This window comes from Ictalurus punctatus, chromosome 28 (genome assembly GCF_001660625.3).
Source record: "Ictalurus punctatus breed USDA103 chromosome 28, Coco_2.0, whole genome shotgun sequence".
Lineage (NCBI taxonomy): Eukaryota > Metazoa > Chordata > Actinopteri > Siluriformes > Ictaluridae > Ictalurus > Ictalurus punctatus.
In genome coordinates, this window is record NC_030443.2 from 1,508,984 (window position 1) to 1,531,996 (window position 23,013).

The 23,013-nt window shown below is 43.2% G+C and overlaps 2 protein-coding genes across 2 annotated transcripts in view; both read left to right on the forward strand.

The window, feature by feature from the left end:
• si:ch211-26b3.4 (connector enhancer of kinase suppressor of ras 2) overlaps nucleotides 1-14,721 on the forward strand; it is a 28,460-nt gene extending 13,739 nt beyond the window's left edge. Inside the window, exons 8-23 of the mRNA XM_017459951.3 lie at nucleotides 162-230; nucleotides 3,078-3,224; nucleotides 4,948-5,069; nucleotides 5,218-5,372; nucleotides 5,509-5,589; nucleotides 6,315-6,553; nucleotides 7,000-7,034; nucleotides 9,087-9,135; nucleotides 10,126-10,174; nucleotides 10,281-10,453; nucleotides 10,683-10,756; nucleotides 11,091-11,162; nucleotides 11,293-11,363; nucleotides 12,190-12,272; nucleotides 12,648-13,319; nucleotides 13,417-14,721. Coding sequence (XP_017315440.2) covers nucleotides 162-230; nucleotides 3,078-3,224; nucleotides 4,948-5,069; nucleotides 5,218-5,372; nucleotides 5,509-5,589; nucleotides 6,315-6,553; nucleotides 7,000-7,034; nucleotides 9,087-9,135; nucleotides 10,126-10,174; nucleotides 10,281-10,453; nucleotides 10,683-10,756; nucleotides 11,091-11,162; nucleotides 11,293-11,363; nucleotides 12,190-12,272; nucleotides 12,648-13,319; nucleotides 13,417-13,638 — 2,313 coding nt within the window. The 3' untranslated portion in view covers nucleotides 13,639-14,721. The remainder of the gene's footprint in view (nucleotides 1-161; nucleotides 231-3,077; nucleotides 3,225-4,947; nucleotides 5,070-5,217; nucleotides 5,373-5,508; nucleotides 5,590-6,314; nucleotides 6,554-6,999; nucleotides 7,035-9,086; nucleotides 9,136-10,125; nucleotides 10,175-10,280; nucleotides 10,454-10,682; nucleotides 10,757-11,090; nucleotides 11,163-11,292; nucleotides 11,364-12,189; nucleotides 12,273-12,647; nucleotides 13,320-13,416) is intronic.
• A 3,709-nt stretch (nucleotides 14,722-18,430) lies between these two features.
• Nucleotides 18,431-22,899, forward strand: apool (apolipoprotein O-like). Its single transcript, XM_017459698.3, has 9 exons — nucleotides 18,431-18,555; nucleotides 19,837-19,938; nucleotides 20,060-20,179; nucleotides 20,476-20,530; nucleotides 20,610-20,708; nucleotides 20,875-20,966; nucleotides 21,060-21,158; nucleotides 21,245-21,644; nucleotides 22,127-22,899. The coding sequence occupies exons 1-9, from the start codon at nucleotides 18,544-18,546 to the stop codon at nucleotides 22,213-22,215; spliced, it is 1,068 nt and encodes a 355-aa protein (XP_017315187.1). The 5' UTR covers nucleotides 18,431-18,543; the 3' UTR covers nucleotides 22,216-22,899.
• Nucleotides 22,900-23,013: the final 114 nt, after the last annotated feature.

The following is a 23,013-nucleotide window of genomic DNA, read 5'->3' on the forward strand; positions in this document are numbered from 1 at the left end:
GTCAAAAGATCTTCAGCATTTATTCGTATCTACACAACTCAAAAGCACATCTGATGTTTGTTACCTTGTAGCGACGTGAATAAAATAAAATAAAATATATATTTACAGTATATAATATCTGTCTGTGTTTGTTTGCTTTCTCTGTCCTGGACTGCTTGTAGTCTCCCGCGGATCTCTGTAAGAAAATTCATGCAGGTGATGAGGTCATTCAGGTCAACTACCAAACTGTGGTGAGTAATCCTATGTGTGTGTGCATCTGTGTGTGTGTGTCTGTGTGTGTGTGTGTGTGTGTGTTGGTTTATTTATTTATTTTTTTGCTGGGATACTAAATGTATCTTGGTTGATTGTCTGATCGTAAAAGAAACGTTGCATGCATTTTATTTTTGAACTGCCACCTTGCTAATGTAGCCTCCGCTCAGGCTCCAGGCTGGCACATCTGTCTACGGTTTCACATGATCGCTGACAGATCATGAGTCCGTGAGAGACCGATCTCTGTCTTGAGGTGGAAAGAAAATGGCACACATCACAGCATTGATCAGAGCATTGTTAGCTGTTCTAGTGTCTGTCTGTTCGCGTACGTTCTCGCCTCCTGATTTTGTACGTGAGCAGCAGTTCAAAAAGAGGTCTCAGAAGACCCACGTGTTGCCCTTCACCCTCGCAGGTTGGTAGCTGTTGTGTGATGACTAACGTGAGAGAAGGTTAGGCATTACAAAAAAAAAAAAAAAAGATTTTTTTTTTTTTTTAATTTTAAATGGCACTGGCTTTTTGCATAGAAACTGTTCTTGGTTCACAGCTAAAATATCAGTATCAGTCCCGTTACATGTAGCTATTTGCAGATCACGAAATCGTGTGGCTAAAACAAGCTGACCTGACAGGATTTCTCATAAATGTTTACAAAGTTTACCACATGAGCGATGACCATGTGAGAATATTTTTGAGAGCTTCGGGCTTATAGCATTTAAGCTAACCTGACAGGATTTTCTTCAGTCGTTTCTTGATCTTCGCTGCTAATACTAGCTAGCTAGAAAACATTAGATAACTCATCTGGTTTTCTGAGGGAAATCTGTAAGCCATGCTCATTCTGATGTTCCTAATTCTCCTGACCGCTAGCTAATATACGTATGAGAGCAGGTCTGAGAGAATTTTTCACGCCATATTCACAATGATTAGCAGTAAAGAGCTGGCTAACATGAGACAACTAATCAGCAGCAGTGCTAGCCATGACGGAATTTCTGAGAGGACTTTGCCATAACTATAAATGTTCATAATTTTACTAGCCAGATGGCTAACAAGAGGCAAGATTTTTAAGATATATTTGACTTATTTGGCATTTGTTTTTCCCCCACATAATGTTTGTTATAAAACCTTATAGTTGCAATGTTTTGGAAAGTTTCAAATCACTGTTAACGGTCGCTACATGCTAACCGAAGCAAACCTGACAGGATTTTTAAAATGTTTACTGCTAGCATTAGCCATCTACCTTAGATGAACTATTACTATATTCTGTCTCTCTTTTTGTCTCTCTCTCTTCATGTCTCTAAATTTCTGTCTCTTATTCTCTCTCTCTCTCTCTCTCTCTCTCTCTCTCTCTCTCTCTCTCTCTCTCTCTCTCTCTCTCTCTCTAAGGTGGGATGGCAGTTGAAGAACTTGGTGAATTCTCTCTCTCTCTTTGCTAACAGATGCTAACCTGACAGGATTTCTGACAGGATTTTAAAAATAAATAAATGAATAAAATCTTTACAATCTTTACTGCTAGCACTAGCCAGCTGCCTTAGATGAACTAACATCATGGCGTTTCTGAGAGGATTTTTAAAATCATATTCGTCTAGCTAGCATAGGCTAACCTGACAGGAGTTCTGACAGGATTTTAAGTTCATTTACACAGATTTAGCTACCCGGAAAACATTAGAGCACTCATTTGGATTTCTGAGGAAAACCCTGTTGATAAATGTTGCTAATCTAATCGTCGCTGCTAGCACTAGCCAACAGCTAGCGAAGATGTGAGCTAACCTGACAGGATTTTAAGTGACATTAGTAAATTAAATATTTTTATAAAAGCTGTGGCTCTGTTGGGGGGGGGGTGTGTGTGTGTGGGGGGGGGGGGGGGGGGTGTCCCCAAATAATATGTCACCGTGAACACAGAGAGGAGACGGAAAGGAAGATAGAAACCTGCTTCAACAATAACAGCCTTGTATATGAAGACAAAATGGTCGTGTGACATGTGAGCATGTCTTCAAACGCATTTCGATTAAGCGATTGCAGCTATTTTTAGCCGTGTGCTCAGATGGAAAACGTGTCCAATCTCATCTAGCTGGCTGCCTGTTTCAGCCCGGAGTGTGTGTGTGTGTGTGTGTGTGTGTGTGTGTGTGTGTGAGTGAGAGAGAGAGAGAGAGTACATTTACACACAGTGCCCCGTGTCTCTCACCTCCTCCTTTCAGCTTCTGGTTTTAATCAATACGCCAGCTACACTGCAGTGTTACGCAACGGCACAGAGTGAGCTGAATAGAAAACGAGCTCTCTGTGTGTGTGTGTGTGTGTGTGTGTGTGTGTGTGTGTGTGTGTGTAGTGCTGCTCTTCATTCCGTGAAGACTAACAGCAGGAATAAATACTGTAGAAATGAAATGAAGGTAAAGAGGAAGGGGAAAGGTACTGACTCAGTGCTGACTCTGCTGACCGCTTCGCCATGTTGCTTTTATCCACATGACCTACAGGCACTTCATCCTGCTAACACACGAGAGGCTTAAACAGGGAAAAAAACATGAATTACATGAAACAAATATATACAAATGTTTAACTTCAAAATCTCTCAACCTCTCTCTCTCTTTATGTCTCTCTCTCTTTATGTCTCTCTCTTATTCTCTCTCATTGTTTCTCTCGCCTTATGTCTCTCTCTTATTCTCTTTATTGTTTCTCACTCCTTATGTCTCTCTCTCTTATTGTCTCTCTCTCTTTATGACTCTCTCTCTTATTGTTTATCTCTCTCCTTATGTCTCTCTCTTTATGACTCTCTCTCTTATTGTTCCTCTCTCTTTATGTCTCTAAATTTCTCTGTCTCTCTCGCTCTCTCTCTCTCTAAGGTGGGATGGCAGTTGAAGAACTTGGTGAATTCTCTGCGCGAAGATCCGAGTGGTGTCGTTCTCACGCTGAAGAAAAGACCCCAGAACACACTGAGCTCAGCGCCAGGCCTGCTCAAGAACACCCGCTGGAAACCTCTCGCGCTGCAGGTGTGTGTGTGTGTGTGTGTGTGTGTGTGTGTGTGTGTGTGTGTGTGTGTGGGTGTGTTGTTAGAGTTTTTATTTCAGTTAATTCCAGATGTAATACTTCTAGTTTATATTCAGCTATAGTTTCGCTTTTCGTTTTTAAATATTCTCTACTTTTCTGTAGTTATTTATTAGTTATTAATTATTTATTCTAATCTGGATTGTGTATGCTACATATGTAAGACTTGGAGTTGGAGTTATGTTCCTGTGTGTGCGCATGTGTGTGTGTGCATGTGTGTATTGGCTTGTTGCCATGTCGCCTTGTGTTCTGTAGTTGCCATGGTTACACATTTCCGACAGACAGAGGTAAGAACATGTATATTGGCACCGTGAGAGTCACGACACACAAAATCTCAACCCATTTTGTTCCTTTTAGACTTCAGTCGGTTTAATGAACAAATACAAAGGTGTATAAAACTAAAAGTTCCATTTAAAGCAGCAGATGATTCAATATGATTCAATTTAGAGCTATTAGATGGGATAGCATATCAATTAATTATATGGTAGCTCTGAGCCACGCCCCCTAAACTTGGACTGACAGACAGATAGACCACACCCCTTTCACTGGAACAGACAAACAAAGAGGCCACGCCCCCTTCAATGGGATGGACAAACAGAGAGGCCATGCCCCATCCACTGGGATGGACAGACAGTTGAAGCTATGCCCCCTCCACTGGGATGGACAGACAGAGAGGCCATGCCTCCTAAACTTGGACTGACAGACAGCGAGTCCACTCCCCTTCCTTGGGATGGGCAGACATATATGCCACGCCCCTTTACTGGGACAGACAGACAGAGGCCATACCCCCTCCACTGGGATGGACAGACAGAGAGGCCATGCCTTCTAAACTCGAACTGACAGAGAGGCCATGCCCCCTTCACTGGGATGGACAGATAGGCCACGCCCCCTTCACTAGACATGCCAGACACATTTATGGCTTTGTGTATTATCACAAATCTTTCTCTGTTGTGATGCAAGCTCTTGTTGCTATGCTCTCCATGGTTACCAGGAGAGTGATTGACATGGTTTCAGGCGCTCTGCTCTGATATCACCTTTACGGTGCAAGATTTAGTAAAAACCTGTCTGGATTTGCAATCAGTCAATGTGTGTCTGTGTGTGTGCGTGTGTGTGTTCGTGTGCGTGTGTGGTGTATGTCTACTCCTGTGTCTGCCTCCCCAGTGTGCTGTCTTTGATGATCCTTGTCGGAGCTTGTGCTAGAGCTGCTGATAATCTGTTATATATTGATTCCTCACAGGAGGACACACACTCACACACACACACACACACACACACACACACACACACACACACACTTTTATTTATTTATATGGTTTGTTTTTCTTCTTATTTGACATTGCTTTTTTCATTTAGATCAGGCTTATACGCTTTAGATTTTTAACTTTGTTGTCTTTTAGCAAGTGTACTCTTATATAATTAGCATATGTATTAGGATTAGGAAAGCTACACTGACCAAATAAAGAACGTGGAAGGTGAAAAGGGTCAGATTGTGGGTAAGGGGAGGGGGGGCCAGAACGTGGGAGCCAACACGGTTCAGAACCTGGACGGATTTGCCTGTATTGCGCATGATTAGGAAACAAATCAGTTTGGATGATGCATAAATGACGTGATCATGCTATATAACCGTGTGTGTGTGTGTGTGTGTGTGTGTGTGTGTGGGTTCTCCAGCCCCTCTCCACAAGTCCGTGTAGCGAGTCTATCACGCCCCCAAGCACTCTGGGAGTCTCACCTGGTTTGGACACATCCTCAGGACATGATGTATTTATACTGTCCCCGGCATATGGACACAGGTACACACACACACACACACACACACACAATAATAAAGGTACAGGTTGAAAGGATTCAGGACCCTCCAAAAGTAATATTTACCATTTGTATTCATATGAATAGGTATAACAGAGTGCTCTCTCTCTCTCTCTCTCTCTCTCTCTTTAGGGATGATGAGTTGGACCGGGCTGGTTTTGGTGTTTTCGGCTCTGAAGGATTCTTCGTGGATCAGGAGGCTTTGGTGGGACCTCACTTCCCCCTGTTGGACGATGAAATGGGCAGAAACGCTGGACTACGACGCCGAGACCGAACCCCGACACGGGGTCTGTACACACACACACACACACACACTTTTTGTACACCCCTTCTCATAGAAAGTCTTCTTTTCTTGCTATTTTGCGGTAATATTCTCCGAGATACACACGCTCAGACTCTCTCACACACACACCCTTTTTCCAGGTGACCCCCGGCAGGTGCCTCATGCGTCCGAGTGGCTCGCTGAGCCTCAGGAGTCTGGAGTATACAAGCGAGGGAGCAGAGGTATTACATTTTATTACTTCACGTTTACGTTTTGACTCGCTACTTCCCGTCCTTAATACTCGAGCACTGAACTGGAGTTTATATCCCGCCGAAATTACGAGCTTAATGTTGCGCACTATTAGAAAAAAAAACAAACCGTTCAGAGAATTATAAGAAATCAAAATGAGTCATGAGTACAGGCAGTGTCGAGCGTTTACAGTAATCAGTATTTCAGTATTTTATTGGAATAAAGTTGCTGATAATATCGCTGTTTGCATTTGAATATGGGGGATTTTTTTTTCTTCTGGAACTGAGAAAGAGGTGAGGGTGTTTTTTTTTGTTGTTTTTTTTAAAATTCCTTTTGTGCTGCGTTGCGTGGAAACAGGCGTCTAAAAACAGCATCGAGATCGAGTGGGAGTCTAAACCAGATCTAAACATAGCAGCCAGAAACCCACAATGTTTAAGACCACGTGTAACATCACACAGCACGTGTGTACAATCTACAGAATTATGATCTCTTGCTCTCGGGTCACAGCGTGGCTGAATTCTCAGCTCTGATTGGTCAGAATCGCAAATTGCCGATTTATACCGCAGCAGCACGAATGCCATCGGCCTACAGACCTACAGACGCGCCGCCGTTTCTATAGTGACGGATAGATCACGAGGTCGTGTACTACCTCGAGCGGACGCTCGAATGGTGAGAAAAGAAAAGAAAAACCGCGTGTGACCTTTTTCTCTCGTCGAAGACTCGGACTCCTCACTGGTGCGCTTCCTGAGCGACGACAGGATGCTGGTCTTGCAGGAAGAGGCGGAGTTTTCCCAGCGCGACACCAGCCGGCGGACCAGGAAGAAGAGCCGCAATCCCAGCAGCCCCAGTTTTCCCATCAGCCCCTCCATGCTGGCCCCGCCTGTCCGTCTGGACTCGGGACCTCCGGACGGGCTGCCCTTCTCGCTGCCCGATGCCAGCACTATGCCGCATTACCACGTGAGTCTCCGCACTGACAGACTGGAAGATATGAGGAAATATGACACGTTATTTATATATATATTTATATATATATATATATATATATATATATATATATATATATATATATTTAATGCCATGCTAGATAAACACATGTACACTTTGGAGATCTAAGCAAATCAATTGGATTGCGGTCGAAATATTTAATTCTTTTATTCTTTTAATTTAATTTTATCTTATATGTGGGATGTGGAAGCACTTACACCAATACAAGTATCTTGATGACACCAAACACTTAACGTTTAAAACCTTTCTAAGACTTCAAAGGGTTAAGCATGCACACCAACCACACACACACACACACACACAGAGTTTGAACACGTAACACAGTTTCGGTTCACTGCCTGAACAGGAAATCTCTCTGATCTATGTTTTTCTCACTTTCTGTCATTCTTGTCTCTCAGAGAGCCACAGACACGCTGCGAGCCGACACAGACAGGTAAGTCCTGCGCCGTCTCTGCACCGCCTAAACGCCGTTCTATACCCGAATTAGCGTTCGGAAATTCAGAACCGCCCGTTATACGGTTAGCCCTGTATGTCGTAAATGAATGGTCCAGATTTTTTGGACAGAGAGGATGTGGTTGAGAATGAACTGTACGCTAACGCTTTAGGACTGATTTATTATTATTATATTGTCATTTTTTTGCAATAAATAATTGCGATCAAATTCAAATTGTATAAAGCTTTTTAACATGACATTTTTTACCGTCATATCAGCAAAGCACGTGATAAGTGCGGTATTGTAACTTGCTTTTCACAGTAAACGGATTGCTGTTGTTGTTGTTTTTTCCTAGCAAAAAAAAAAAAAAAAAAGTGAGCGTGTTCACCGAAAGCAATCAGATGTCAATGTCTACAGCCAGGTTTAATAAGAGCAGATCCATAATCCGAAACGAACAGAAACTATAACCAGAAAGAATGAAAAAGCGGAGTAAAGGGAAACACGGCGATCGCGGTTTAATTTTCCCAGCGTATTTGCGGTTCTGCTTATAATTTGCCATTTTGGTGAAGTGCTTATCAAACATGTTGATTAAACCCTGCCCCTTTTTCGTACATTAATTGGTGATTGTCCGACTTTCCTGTGGTTTTGGGATTTCAAATCAGGCTTTACCGCAAACGAAAACCATATACCGTGTCCATATAAGGAACGCGGGAGACGAAAAGGGTCAGACGAGGATACGGCATGTGGGAGGCCATAGAGGGCATTTCTGTCTGGCATTTTAGTTGAGAAAGTTTGGTGTTTTCGGCCTTAATTTTAAAAAAAAATTTAATTGCAACCCTGATAACAAACATAAATACGTCAGTTCATGGCAGATCCGTTCATTAATTATTGTTTTTATTTTATTATTCAGCATTTATTACATTAATGGCTCACAAACTAGCGTGTGCGTGTGTGTGTGTGTGTGTGTGTGTGTGTGTGTGTGTGTGTGTGTGTACTGTTGTCGACTACAGAACGTGCAGTAAGAGAGAGAATATGAGGCACACACACACACACACACACACACACACACATCCTGTGCATTATAAGTCTATGTGCTTGTAGTGGGTAAGTTGTTGCTGAGGGCAGATAAAGGTAACAGCTATGATGCTCACAATGGTGAGACAAAACCAAATGGAAAGACAGACACTTTTTTTGCATACTGAGAAACTCAAAACACACACACACACACACACACACACACACACACACTTGTTTGTCCAAGGGAGTAAGCTGCCTGTAGGTGTGGGTGTTTTGTGTCATAGTGAAAAAAAACCCCACCATCCTGTGAGAGGAACTTTACCACGGATCACGCCTCTGTAGTGCAAATATGAATTTTTGTGTGTTTGTGCCGCTTGCTAATGTTGAGGGACATTAGCGCGAAAGTACTGGAACACAAATCTACTCCTAGCAGCTAATTAGCAGCCCTTTTAGCGATTAGCGTCTGATGATGAATCAGTCTGAAGCCATGTCAAGTCACGAAAGGACTTTTTGTATGTAGCAGGAACCACTTCATGTTCGATTCTAAGTCTGACAATAAAATGTGTGCAAGAAGATTTACGCCAAAACGTTGCTCAAAAATAAAATCCGAGGTTGTAACGATTATCGGTGACCAAGATGTTATAATTCCAAGGTCTCGATAGATACTGTATCTGATGGCAAGTGTAGGGTGTAATATCGCTAGCTTTGAAACGGAACAAGGAGGATTGGATTGCTCGTGGCTGAGGATTCTCCAGTGAAAACTCCTGCTTTAAACTTTACAACAAAATACTTTGCATAATATCAAGTGGCTTGACAGGGAACTCGAATCGAGGTTAAATTATGCAACAGAAAAACATCGTTTGTCATTTTAACTAGCATGCTAACTGTTTTCACTTACACAGTTAAGTAGGTTTGCTAGCTTAACCTGCTTGCGTAATGCATTCTGGGTAAATTTATGACACAATGCCATACTGCGTGGTACATACCTGTAGTAGCATTATTTTTCATCTTCACCATCTTCCTCTTCTACCTCAGGTATGCCGGTTCTGCTGGGGACCGACAAGCAGGCGCACCCATGAGGAAGGTAGGAATCCCTCGTCCGTTCTTCCAATTCTTTACTCTCTCCTTTGCGTTCTCTTGGACTTGAATGACAGGGACGACTCACGAACGAGTCGAACCGTTTAAACGATTCCTTGATGCGAATCAGCTGAATCGATTCACCAGGACAAATCGACACACCAAGACAAGCAACTGTTTTCCTGGGATCCCCCCCCGAGTAAAAATGTGTGGGGGAAAAGGCGGGGCTTGAATTCTTTATGATCATCCAATCTCATTTCTTTGGTTTGATAGTGTGCTTAACTCTAAACACTGGAGCTACAGGAACTACACAATAAAACGGTTTACCTCATGTTAGCTAGCTTGGTTTAAGAGGCACAGCAGAATATTTTATGTGTAAATGTTATCTAGCGGCTGTTTCCATTTTTTAACAGTAAAATTATTTTACATAATTATAACTAACATGCTAACAAAATTGGATACCGGGTTCGTTTACGCACGCAAAATACCCGACGTTGACCTAACGTTAGCTAGCTTAATGTTAGCTTGGCTATCCTAACGTAGCCTTGATGGTACCTCATTTCTGTCCTGATCAGGGTCGGAGTGGACCCGTCGCTTATCCCAGGAAGACCCGGTGCGGAACGGGAAAACGCACCGCATCTATTCCAGAACCATTATAGCCTATTGTGTAGTTTAACTTCAACGAATGAATTCCGTTTATCGATAAACGCTGTGACGAAGCGTCTTGACAGAAATCCGGATTTTAATATTTTTTTAAAAAAGTATTCTAGTGATGATGCGACATACGCAAGTGGGCAACCGGCTGATTTAACGTATTCAACTTTAGCCCCGCCCCTTTTTGATTCAACATCAAAATCAAAACAAGGGAAAAGACTCGATTGTTCAATTCATTCAAATTTCACATTTGACCGGTGCTTTTATCCAAAACGATGAAGGTTAAGGGTCTAACGGTGCCTCTGTGTGTGTGTGTGTGTGTGTGTGTGTGTTTTCTCTGTAGTCAATGCATTATGCTTCCTTAAGGACCAAGACCAAGAAGAAAAGCAGAGGTAGGATAGAAACACTGCGCGCTGTTGGATTGTGTAGTTATCCTGTACGGGTGCTGTAATGCGTCCATGTGTGTGTGTGTGTGTGTGTGTGTGTGTGTGTGTTTAGGGTCTCAAAGCAACTCGAGCAGGAGGCGTATCGCCTGTAAGGATCTGGGACATGGCGACTGTGAAGGCTGGCTGTGGAAGAAGAAGGACGCTTCGGGCTACTTCACCCAGAAATGGAAGAAATACTGGTTCGTCCTCAAGGACTCGGATCTCTACTGGTACACCAACCAGAACGTAAGCGACGCCTTCTCCTACACCTTCACGTCTGCAAGGGACGTCACGCAGCTAATGCTTTCCTGGAGCAGAGAGCTGAGATGTTAACATGCAGATTAGTTAGGACGTGACTGAAGTCATTATTTCAGGTTTAAAGATTAACTTCCTCCATCGTTTTTTTTTCTTTCCCTTCTTTCATTCTCTCTCTCTCTCTCTCTCTCTCTCTCTCTTTTTCCCACTTTTCCTCCAGGACGAGAAGGCAGAAGGCTTCATCAGCTTGCCGGAGTTCCGGATCGACAGAGCGATCGAATGCAGGAGGAAACAGTGAGCAAGCTCAGCGCCCTAACTGTTGATTAGTTTCTTAGAACTGCCGCATGTCAAGTCTTTTATTCCTCTTATTGCGGCTAGAAACAGTTTTTAAATCTGTGAACGATCTGTTAGTATAGAAACGATAACGTATTTATAGTAGAACGAGTGTAGAACTGTCAGAGCTGCCATTCTAGAAAACTAATCAACACCTTCTGACCAATCAGAAGCCAGCATTCATTAGCACTATGGTGCTGTAATTTTTATATATATATAAAAAATAACAAATTAAACGTATTCATCTTGTTCTAGTGATTCCGGTAGACTGTCATTCTTTCATTGCTTTTTTCAGTGCGTTCAAGGCCTGCCATCCTAAAATTAAGAGCTTCTTTTTTGCAACGGATCACCTGGAGGAGATGAACAGGTAAATACCTCGGCTCCTCTTTAGCGAGGTCTTTAGCTTTGCACTGGAGCTACGAGGCTAATGTAGTGATGGAAGCGTTTATCCTCCAGCTCGCTGTCATGTAAACCACATGTCGCTGTTTTTTTTCCAGGTGGATGAATCGTCTCGGCTTGGCTGCGATTGGCTACACTCCGGATGACCCGGTGCCCCGCCCAGACGAAGGTAGGTGGTGGGGGGAGTTACAGCCCCGCCCATGGTATGTAAAAAATTTGAATTTCTAGAACATTAGCAAGGTTCTACAATGCTTTTGATCTTTACGATATGCAGAGTCGAATGATTTGACACGTTTTGCGTAGGAGCTCCGTGCCTCACTATCCGAGTACGCTGGTACGAGTTATCGCTCATATATATATACATACACACACATATACTAAAATTGCAGTCGTCTGTTTTTCGATATATGGATCTGGAATGAATGACAGGTGTGTAGGTGTGAGTGTGTGGAACTCTCCGATATTAACCGACACCCACCTGTAAGCCCCACCCCCTTCTCCCCACCTCCATTAATAATCTTCTTGACTCAATTTACCCGTTTGAACGATTTCTCCGACTCTAAATCAAGAATGTTTTCAGTTTGTTAATGCGAAATAAAACCAACAATACACATTCAATATAGCTAACGTTAGTCATATTTATAACCCAAGCCCCACCCACTTCACCGATACACACACACACACACACACACACACACACTCATCGCACATTAGCGATCTAAAAACAGTCAAACGTGGCTGTCTGTTTTCTTCCGAAAGAGTAAAAATTTTAAATTGGCTTATAGCGAAGCGTCACATCGATCATTTTACGAATAAATGCTAACGATTTGTGAACGAAAAGTGAAAGTGTGTGCTTTCCGGAAACATTTCACGGTTTCTACGGCGGATAATCGTCCAGAAATTACAGGACTACGCGTCATCGGTGTCCTGAAACATCCGAAACGGTTTTCAGGAAGGACGCATATAAATGTGGTGTGTCTGTCGTTGCTGTGTAGATTACTGGAGTGAGAGCGACCAGGAGGAGGTCGATGGATCCATGACGCTCAAACAGGAGTCGACGTACCACTGCAATCCTGCCGTGAGTTGCTCTCTCTCTCTCTCTCTCTCTGTCAGTACTGAGTGCGAGTGTTTCAGCAACCCCCTTTCTGTTCAGATCGATACCTACCGACCTCGTCTCGCTGCCTCGCTTTAGATTCTGCAGCCGCGCCACTGTAACGTTAATGTTAAAATCATCACTACGTGTATGTGAAAAGGTACTGATGGAAACGGAGCTCTTCCGGTCTCTATCCAAGATGAGACGCCACTAATGTCATTTCTACAGTACAAATATGAGAATAAATCGGCCAAGACTAACAACAAGCTCCTGCTAACCATTTATTGACTCCTGTATGGATTAATGCTGTTAATCCATTATTGATTATTGATACGTCGATGTGTTCTGTGTGGTTTTTAGGCGAGCTCATCCAGTGCGTTCGGCGAGCGCCATTTCTCCAGCGGCTCCACCTTCTCGCACTCGTCCGCCGAGGACTCGCACTCGTCCTGTCGCTCCACCCATCGCGAGCGTGAACGCCGCTCCTGGCAGGACCTGATCGAGACCCCCGTGGGCTCGTCGGGGCTTCACTACCTCCAGACGGGCGCCGGAGGGGACGGACGAGTAACCGTCTCACCCGAGAGACTGCGCCAAGCCACGCTTCCCGCCAGACGCCGACGCCCACCTCGACACGACGGGCCGTTCCCGCTGACGGACAGCGAAGAGCCCCGCCCACGCGGCCACTCCCACAAACAGAGGAGTCAGAGCCTCCCGAGGCACCGCTCGCACGGCACGCTGTGCCCCCGCACCCGGCTTCACGAGGAAGAAGAGGAGGACGAGGAGGAGGAGGACGAGGAGGAGGAAAGTGTGTGCGAGGTCCGGCAGCGTGTGTGTGACGCTTCGAAGCGTGTCTGCGAGGAACCGGACCCTCTGGAAGAGCTGTATCGCTCTCTGGAGCAAGCGAGCGTGTCTGCGTTCGGACACCAGCGGCCCTCCACGCGCCAGGAGTTCCGCCGCTCGTTCGCCAAGCGCTGCAACGACCCGGCCACTAACGAAAAACTCCACCGTATCCGGGCGCTCCGATCCACGCTAAAGGTACGCGCTATATACCGAAAGCCGGTGCTAAAACATTCCACGCTAAATTACATTGATATCTCCGTCAAGCTGACGTTCTGTTCTCTGTGTTTCTCAGGCTAAAGAAGGAGACCTGGCTGTGATTGGTCAGGTGCTGGATGACCCCTGCCTGACCTCTCGCAAGTTCCGCGAGTGGAAGCAGAGGAACCAAGAGCTCTTCCTGGATATCTGCGAGTTTAGCTCCGCCCCTCTGGAACTGCCCACTGAGACAGGCGACCTTTTACCTCTGTCTCCAACACTACTGATGCACACACACTCCTTTATAGAGACACACGTCTGAAACGCGCACACACACACATACTCACACACACACACACACACTATCGTCAACGGAGGAAAAGACACGTTGGGACAGAACGCGACGTGAAAATGAAACACTGTGGCCCCTCCTCTTCCCTCTGATTGGGTACCTGACCTTTAACTGACAGCTGACTGAGCCACTGTAAGAGAACTGTTATTTTGCAACGACTCCAGAACGTGTCCTGGACAAACATGCCGTTTCTTCTTCTTCAGTCGTCGCACTTGCGATGCGTGTATATCACCGCTCGCACACGGATCTTCTACACACCTTAACGGAACAATTTATCCCGAAATCAAACGTACACAATGTCCCTTTTACACCAGAAGTCGTCCTGTTGAGTTACTGACGCTAATGTAGCTAATCTAGCTAACAAACAGAAGCTCGCTAGTCTGTCGGATCCTGAACTAGCCTACACTGCCTTCGTAAAAACACCGCTAGCTAACTAAATAAGGCTAACTAGCAAATTCAGCAGCTCAAACGTTAGCTAAGGTAAAGGTAGAATTACATTCACTAGGAGATTTTTGGCGACAATAAAAACGATCGACGCATCAAAGCGGCACTTTTTGGATCCGCGAAATCTCTCGAGCTCTAGAGTTATGGGATGGACCACACCAGGAAGTACACGTGCTGACGCTTCCCTGAAATCTGCGTCCAGATAAGCAGCTGTCTTCCAACCGTTCACCAGGTCATATACATGAAATAGAATCATCTTTAGGCCACGCCTCCTACCAGATGGTAGCTTAATGCTAACTATACGTTTCCTTGAACAGTTAGCTACATTAGCCTGTAATGCAGTGACCTTCAGATACTTGGGCTACATTTGGTGTAAGTTGGTGTAAAATTGTGTAAGTTTGATTTTTTTTTTTTTTTGTGTTTGTTTGTTTCTCGTCCAACTATCGCTTTAACGAACTTCTCCATCCGTTCGTCTGCTCGTATCGTCTCCGGGATCTAAAGACGGCTTTGGTTTTTTTTCCGAGAATCGTTTGTTTGTTTGTTTACTCGTTTTTTCCCTTCCCTCGGGATGCTGCAGGACGAGCGCTCATGTAGCCATGGGCAACGGGCTTCACTCTGTTACCAAGCAACACCGCCCTACTGTGTTATAACTCTCAGAGCATGCAAGTGTGTGTGTGTGTGTGTGTGTGTGTGTGTGTGTGTGTGTGCGTGTGAGAGAGATTTAAGAAGACTGATGCACTTCCTGTAGGAACGGCAGCCTACGATGACACGTCTGTAATCAAACTTGGGTTCTTTAGAGTATTTAGAACATAGCTGAACTCCTGCATGGTTTAAAAGTTATTAATCTACGCCGATTGAGCTGATGAAGAGTCTGTATATAAGAGAAATATCCTTTGCCTAGCTGCATCCTATGTTCAAAACTGTGAACTTTTAATCGTGAATGCAATCTTCTGGCACTGCAAAGGCGGAAGCTATCTAATTTTCTTTTCTAAAAAAAAAAAAGAAAAAAAGAATAATAATAATAATAATAATAAGGAACACAAAAGACTAAAGCTTTGCTTCTCTGGTATCCTGACTGTTTTCGCTTTGGGGGTGGGGGGTGGGGGGCAGCTGGTTATTACCTCTTACGCTTTGGCTTACATTCAGGTCGGGGACGTTGTTTATTTATTATTGTTTGTCTTTCCTCCAACTCGGGTTCTAGAATTTGTAAGTAAATCTAGAACTCTGTGATTCAAGTCCAGACTGTGAGGTCAAAGTCCAAGGAATCTAGAATGTTTAGAATGCTTTTTTTTTTTTTACTTTTGAAAATTCCAGAATTCCGAGTTTTAAATCCAAGGATTCAAAAAAATTTTTTTAAATAAAATTCCAGAACATTTAGTTCAAAATTATGTACCTCTGCTGATTTTAAATTAGCTTTTAAATTCTCAAACTCTTAGTGCAAAACCATTGTTTTAGATTTAGGATCGCTGAATTCAAAATCCAAGGATTTTTTTTTTACATTTTTTGAAAAATTTCAGAACTCTGGTTTGAAAGTCCAAGGATTAATTAATTAATTTTATTTTATTTTTAATTCCAGAATTCTGAGTTCAAAGTTCAGGGATTCTAAAAAATTTTGTAGAAAATTCCAGAACTCTGATTTGAAAGTCCAAGGATTCTAAAAAAAAAATAAATTGTATAACATTCCAGAACATTAGTTCAAAATTATTTAACTCTGCTAATAGTTTTTTTTTAATTCGCAACCTTTTTTTTTTAGATTTAGGATCACTGAATTCAAAATCCAAGGATTTTAGAATTTTTTTGATAAATTCCAGAACTCTGATTTTGAAAATTCCAATATTTAAAAAAAATAAAATTATTTTATTTTATTATTAATTCTGATTTGAGAGTCCACTGATTCTAGAATTTTCCGTTGAATTTAGTATCCGTTAGACTTTTTTTTTTTTCCACCAACACGGAGCCGAAGCCGTTTGATCCACAGTCGTGTCCTTGTCATGTTAACGTCATGCTAACGATCGAGAGTAAAATGAACTGCCTTTTTATTTTTAAATCATTCAAAAGAATTGAAAACTGTTCGCTAACCCTAGCGAGCCCAGTATACTCTAGATTCCAGGTGTTATCATGGGGAGGACGATGGAACTGGTCACGAGGAGGAAATGTTTAGCATTAGCGATGTATTTTCAGTTCTATTTGTTCCGGTATTATATCACTGACTGTTGCCCGGGACTGTGTGAGACGCCCAGGCTCCGGCACGGTTGCTGATGGAAAAATACTGTCTGTGTTCATGTTTCAGTACTGTCCTTAACACACCCCCTCTGATCTGCTTTTCTGACTCACCCACTCGCCACCCTCTCGTGTAGTCCATTTTAGCCGAGTCATACTCGCACGTGTGCTAATTAGCGGACGTGCTAACTACATGTACAGTTGTCAGAGATGATCAATATTAAAGTACTCCGTTGCTCTGTTTACATTTAGAACCCACCGGGTTGAAAGGGAATTACCTTCCGAATCTGGACAATCCCGCACTAGCTTCACTTGCGCAAGCAGAACATCCACTAAAAGGGATTCGAATCATCGTGGAACGGGGTGAGGACGCGAGTCATGCAGGGCGTGTCCGGAACAGTACTGAATCAATACTGAATCATTTCTGTTCCATACAATCCTGTTTGTTGAGTTGATCTGAGGGGGAAAGTCTACGGTATGTCTACGCTCGAGTCCACATCAGCATTGTGTATGAAATGTATTTGCTGATGTGTTTGACGCGCAGATTTTCTCAAAGTGTTCTGTTGTGTATTCGCATTCACATTAGCGTGTGAATAGAACGGCTGGGGGGGTGGGGACGTACCTGAATGGAGTCGAATGTAATTATTTTTAACAGTGTAAATTGTACAGACTATTGACAAACTAAAACACAAACACACACATGCCCACTCTCTGTCCTTTACGTTTCCGTGATGTAGAATGTCGTCATATTATAAACTCCACTGTGGACTGTATTTATAGCATCTCCAGCATCATGTGTAAGATCGCATATATACACATATATATGTGTGCGTGTGAGAGCGTGTGTGAGAGTGTGTGCGTGCGTGCGTGCGTGCGTGCGTGTGTGTGTGTGTGTGTGTGTGTGGGTTCTCCTGGGCTTCACTGTGGTTTAGGGCACTTATTTCGCGCCCTGCTCTCCGCCCTGCTGAGTGAAGAGGAAGTTGTTCTGAGACTTCTCCATCAGAAAGCGCTGCTCTTTTTCTTTCTGCACTCCAGAACTCTTCGTGTCACTGCAGGCTCGCCCTCCTTTTTCTTTTTTTTTCTCCTATATACAGTACACACACTCACACACACACACATATATATAAATATAAATATATATATATGATAAAGATTGTAAAATGCAAAAATGAATAAATGAAGATCTCCGCACTTACGATTTGTGTCGTTTTGACCTCAATCGGCGCCCAGAGTTTGTGCAGCTCTTTACTGACATCAGCTGGAGGATCAACATCTCTACACCGTCTCCCTCAGATCCCATGTGCACTACTGTACACGGCATCGTTCAGATGCTTTGCATCCGGTATGCCGTTGCTAGTTTACTGGTTATCTTTACTGTATCCTGTAGCTTTGAAAAGAAGGAAGCAGTCAATATCACTTCGAGGCCAAAACTCAATGCACACAACGGTATCGAGTTAAAACGTCACTCATGTCAACACTGAGAGCTCTGTACATTAAACCCACTCTATAAATGAACTATAACGACAACTATAGCTCTGCGTGTGTGTGCAGGAGATTAACAGTCCAGCTAACGCCCCTGGTTTTGACTAATCGGAAACACTGATGTTTTTAAATTCATTACGATCGCTAGTCCGAGAAGGTCAAAGGTGTTTTACATGGAGTAGAAGTGAATTGTTCTCTCATAATTAAAAAAAAAAAAAAAAAATTTCAGATTATCCTACTGCTCATAAATCATTCGCTACCAGGCTCAAGAGATAAAACCGAATAGATAGAGATAGACCGAAAGGGTCGCACGCTGACTAATCAGACAGCCGTCGTTAATTTAGCTACGTATTTAGATACGTAACGACTCGAACCCGAAGACTCGAGACGTGAAGTAATCATTTCTGTTTCCTGTACAGAACCTATGGGGATGATTTTGCGCGGTCAAAAATGAACGAATCGTTCTCTGAGACAACTCCTTGTTCCCGAGTCATATTAAAGATTCGCTCAAAGCGAACGAATCGTTCCTGAACGACACATCACTAATGACGGTAACAGACATGAGTTTGTAAGATAAGATAAGATAAGAATCCTAAATTACGTTTATTAAGATTTGTTTCTGTAATTTAAAGGCACCCGGGATTTTTGTTTCGCGTTTTTTGCTCTGACCCGTGCTGACCCCTCCGGGCCTCCGTACAGACACTGAGCGCGTGAGGGGGCGGAGGCGACATGGCGGCCAAGGTGAGTGTTTGAATTGAGCGAAATGTTAGTTTAGGGTTTCAATTGGTTTAAAAAAATTAATAAAACGTGTCCGTTACAAAAATATATATATTAAGAGCGGACAACCCTGAGAGCTTACTTTGTGTGGCTTGTTTACTTGCTTACGAGAGAAGTTGAACACGTAGAACAGAGCGTTCCTGAAGCAGCGTACTAGCGTACTACATAGTGTGTAACACACAACACTACACAGTACGAGTAGTATACATCAGTCAGTAGCAGCGTCAAGTCTGGGCTTTCTTTCTTCTCTTAATGCTCCAGCTATTTCATTTACAGTCAGTTAAACTAAACATCGAGAACTTAACGTGTTCCAAACATGTCCATGTCATAGTAATAATAACTAACAATAAAATAGTAAGTAAATCATTCATAACAAATGCTGTGTCTCTTAAGTAAATACACAAACACTAACTCTGTTCAGTTTTAAGGCTTCTTTGGTTTTTACTTGTATTAATATTATATGAAATAAGTCATTTATATTGAAAAATGGTGCCACACGGACATGTGTAAGAAGAATGTACCAAAAAACAACAACAAATAGACTATCTATCTATCTATCTATCTATCTATATATATAATAAAATACATATTTATTTTTTAAAAGGTACACTTGGACTCCCCAATAAGTTGATTGATTGATTGCAATAAACGTGCATTTCCTTGTGATCCTGATCTGAAATGTTAGTCAGTTTTAAGCCATAAGTGATTTAGATTTTATTCAGAGCCATTTTCCTGCATGTATCGACACTGAAAAGTTTGTACACCCCTGCTGATAGAAGGTCTTCGTTTTCATTATTTTCGACTAATAACACACACAGAATGAAACAGAGACGTGAAATTATAATAAAGAATGACTATTTTAGATATTGAATACGTGGAGACGCTTGGACACGCTCTCAGGATCTTCTCAGCTCACCAGGAGCTCCAGCTTCCCGAAGGAATACAACCTACTTGTTTCGGGAAACTATTTGATTTAATGTTTTAAAATGCCTTCTTGAAAATATAGATTTTTGATTTAAAAAAAAAAAGAAATCTATTCGTACATGGACGTTGCATTTTTCGGGAACTTATTTAAATGTTTATTTTTAAGATGTTTAAAAGCCATACACTCATTTAGACTGAATAAATACTTCTCCTGTGTTAAGCTGTACACTTTTGGGAACGTCTGAATTAGAACACAACATTGAAACTGTGTTCTTTATTAGATATGGAGACTGTGTGTGTGTGTGTGTGTTTAATCCTGAGGTGGTGAAGTTGGCAGCGGTACCGGCTGCTTTGGGTTTGGCCTCGTTCCGAGTTTATGCCGTGACCGAGGAAAAGACGCAGGAGCAGATTTCACCACGAGAGGTGAGACATGCTGATACACACACACACACACACTCTTCCTGTTCCGTGGTTAGTTGTCTACCTACAGTAACGCGATGGAGCGGGTTCTCTGTATTTCTCTGACTTCATTCTTTCTCCATAGTTGTGTATCTACAGCGCAGAGCCTCCAGCACTGCGCTGTGCAGAGGAGAAACCGGGACACCTGCAGACAGGCTTCGGGCTGATGAGGGCGGGACTTCAGCCTTACGTCAGAGCCGTGCAGGTGAACACCAAGCTGGGGTGATAATGTCGTTATGGCCGAGCGTCACACATACACAAGTTTTTCCTGATTCATAATATAATCACACTCTGGACTTGAATCCTATCGGGATAAAATCTGGAATTACTATAATTATATTGTCTGAAGAAAAAAGAACTTGCCTGTTTGCACTGACGAGCATTATGGGATTGCAGACCAGACTTTTCGTTTCTATTAATACCTTTCTATAGGTTTATTGAGTAGTGAATGAAAAAATGTTGACCTGCTGTTTTTCCTGGTTAAAATCTTTTTAAATACAGAACGCTTGCACCTCAATCAAAGTCAGCACCATTTCTTTATACCGAGCGGGACAAGGTGAGTATTTCTGCAAATGCAGTGGAGGGGGTGTCTCCTACGACATGACTTCTGATTCTTGATCTTTCTGTGATGTCAGACACGTATCATTTCCTGAGGGACCCGCCCCCTGGCTTCCTGCCCAGAGTTGGCGTAATCACTGTGTCCGGATTGGCTGGCCTCATCCTGGCACGCAAGGGTGAGCTATTCACTGAGAAAGAAAAACGTTTAATAATGGCGAGGCTTGCACTAGATGGACTATACAGTATAGTACACAGGTTGAAATCTTCACATTGCAAGACATGTTCACCTTGAAAGCCTTCCAGTATTCCACCAGATGCGTTTGTGTACGTGTGTGATTTCAGGCTCTCGACTCAGGAGAATAGCCGTTCCTCTGGCGCTGATAACGGTTGGCACGGCTGTGTGCTACCCCACGTATACTGTTGGAGTTGCGAAGGTAGCGTAGGTACATTATCAAAACATGGCCGTTATTCTGAAACCGGACCTGTGCTGTCTCTAACTGCTACTGGACCGTCATCTTTCTCTGTAGGTGACAGGAAAAAGAGTGTACGCTGCCGGTTCTTCGGTTGCCTCCGCACTCAAATCCAAACCCAAAGAGGAAGGCATTGTTCCTGACACAAGCCTGAAGGTATCTAATGTGTACATACGGACACAAACGTGCGTGGGCATAAGCAGCGTACAGATATAGAAAATGTTCTCTTTCTTCAAATGTAGCATGCAGCAGAAGTTGCCCCTGTGCCAGAGGTTTCCCCAACTGTAGATGCTGTCACAGAAATTACCCCTGCTTCTCCAGCTGTGGATCTTGCCCAGGCAGAGGTTGTTCCTCTTACCACTGTGCCTGACTTGGCACCAAAGGAAGTTATTCCATCAGATGTTGTCTTGGGTGTAGAGATTCCACCTGTACACACAGGTGTAGAACTTGCCCCACAAGAAGAGACAACTACCCCTGTCTCTGGGGATGTTGCCCTTGAAGCAGTTACATATGTGTCTGAGGCCGTTCCAACAGAGAAAACACCTGTTGCAGAGTCTAGTTCTGTGTCTGAGGATTCACCAGCTGCAGAGGAAGCTGTACCCCCCACCGCTCCAGAGATCACAAACGGACCTCCAATCAAAGGTGAGACCCAACACTTTTTTTTTTTTTTAACTATTGTAAAAGTAATCACACCCTATTACAGTTCCTTAGCCGAGGCTGCTTAACAATAACGAGTTCCTGCTGTGAAAGAAACCACACCCCTAGGGATTTTCCCCTAACAAGCCCTAGGTAACCTATATCCCACAGTAAGGCTCACCAATGAACCAGTTTGTCTGGAGCAGTGGTCACCAGCCCTGTTCCTGGAGCTCTGCCTTCCTGAAGACTTTAGCTCCAACCATAACCTTGCTCACCTGCACGTCTCGTCATTGCCTTAAGAAGTTCTTGTTCAACCGAAACAGGCGTTAGATTTTGGTTGGAGATGAAACCCTGTAGGAAGGTCGATCTGAGGGAAGACGGTTTGGTGACCGCTGATCTAGAGGTTCTTGTTGCTGATCATTTGTCTTGTAGATATGTAGTGCTCTTTCTAATACATTTGTTTCGTCCCCCAACTTTCACTTTTGCAGAGAAGCCGCAGTTTGTTCCTGACCCGTCATTGTTGGATCACGGACAGGCTCATCCCGAAGATGCCGACTTGTACAGCACCCGGGGATAAACGGAAAACCAAGTGAACCAGCGAATGAGTATGAGAATGGATTGGGTGTGGAGGGCAAGGAGGAAGGATTATGGGTTTATGGTTTAAGACGTACCACAAGTATTCTTGCCATCGTCTTTTAACCTCAAAAAGACACAACGTGAATCCAGAGTTGTCCGCTTGTAAGACAGCACAGTCGACTCGGCAACACTTTCTTTGATGCCAAATAATTAAGATACCTCGTTTAAACAAAATAAGAACGTAATAGAAGATCGGAAAACCTGTCCGATGTGAATCTTTTAAAAGTATGCATTTCAAACAGTTGCATCTTTATACACACACACACACACACACTTCTCCGACCTCGTCCACATCGAGTAGAAATCGAGCCATTGCTGTTTAATAGTGTGAATACCTCATATTTAAAAAAAAAAAAAAAAAAAAAAAAAACGGGCAACAAAACTGACCTCGGTACCTTTTTTGATTCCCCAAACAGAATGTGAAGATTACTCTTTGGAACTGAACCGTTTCGGGGCGATGTTTTTCGCTTCACTTTGTCGGTTGAAGGGCAGTAAGATGTCTGCCGTATGAACTCTGAACCATTACCCCCACCCCGCCCGAATCAGCAGATTTTGCATATCGAGGTGATTTTGTTGTCAGTTAAGAAATGAATGAATGAATAAATAAATAAATTTGTTAAAAATGCGAGTGTGGTTTGATGGAATGAATTGTGAGTGGCAAAACATTGGTTCATTTTTGAACTGCACACGACACAAACCTGTGTGGAAATAAAGAGTGAAAGATCATTCCCCTCGAATC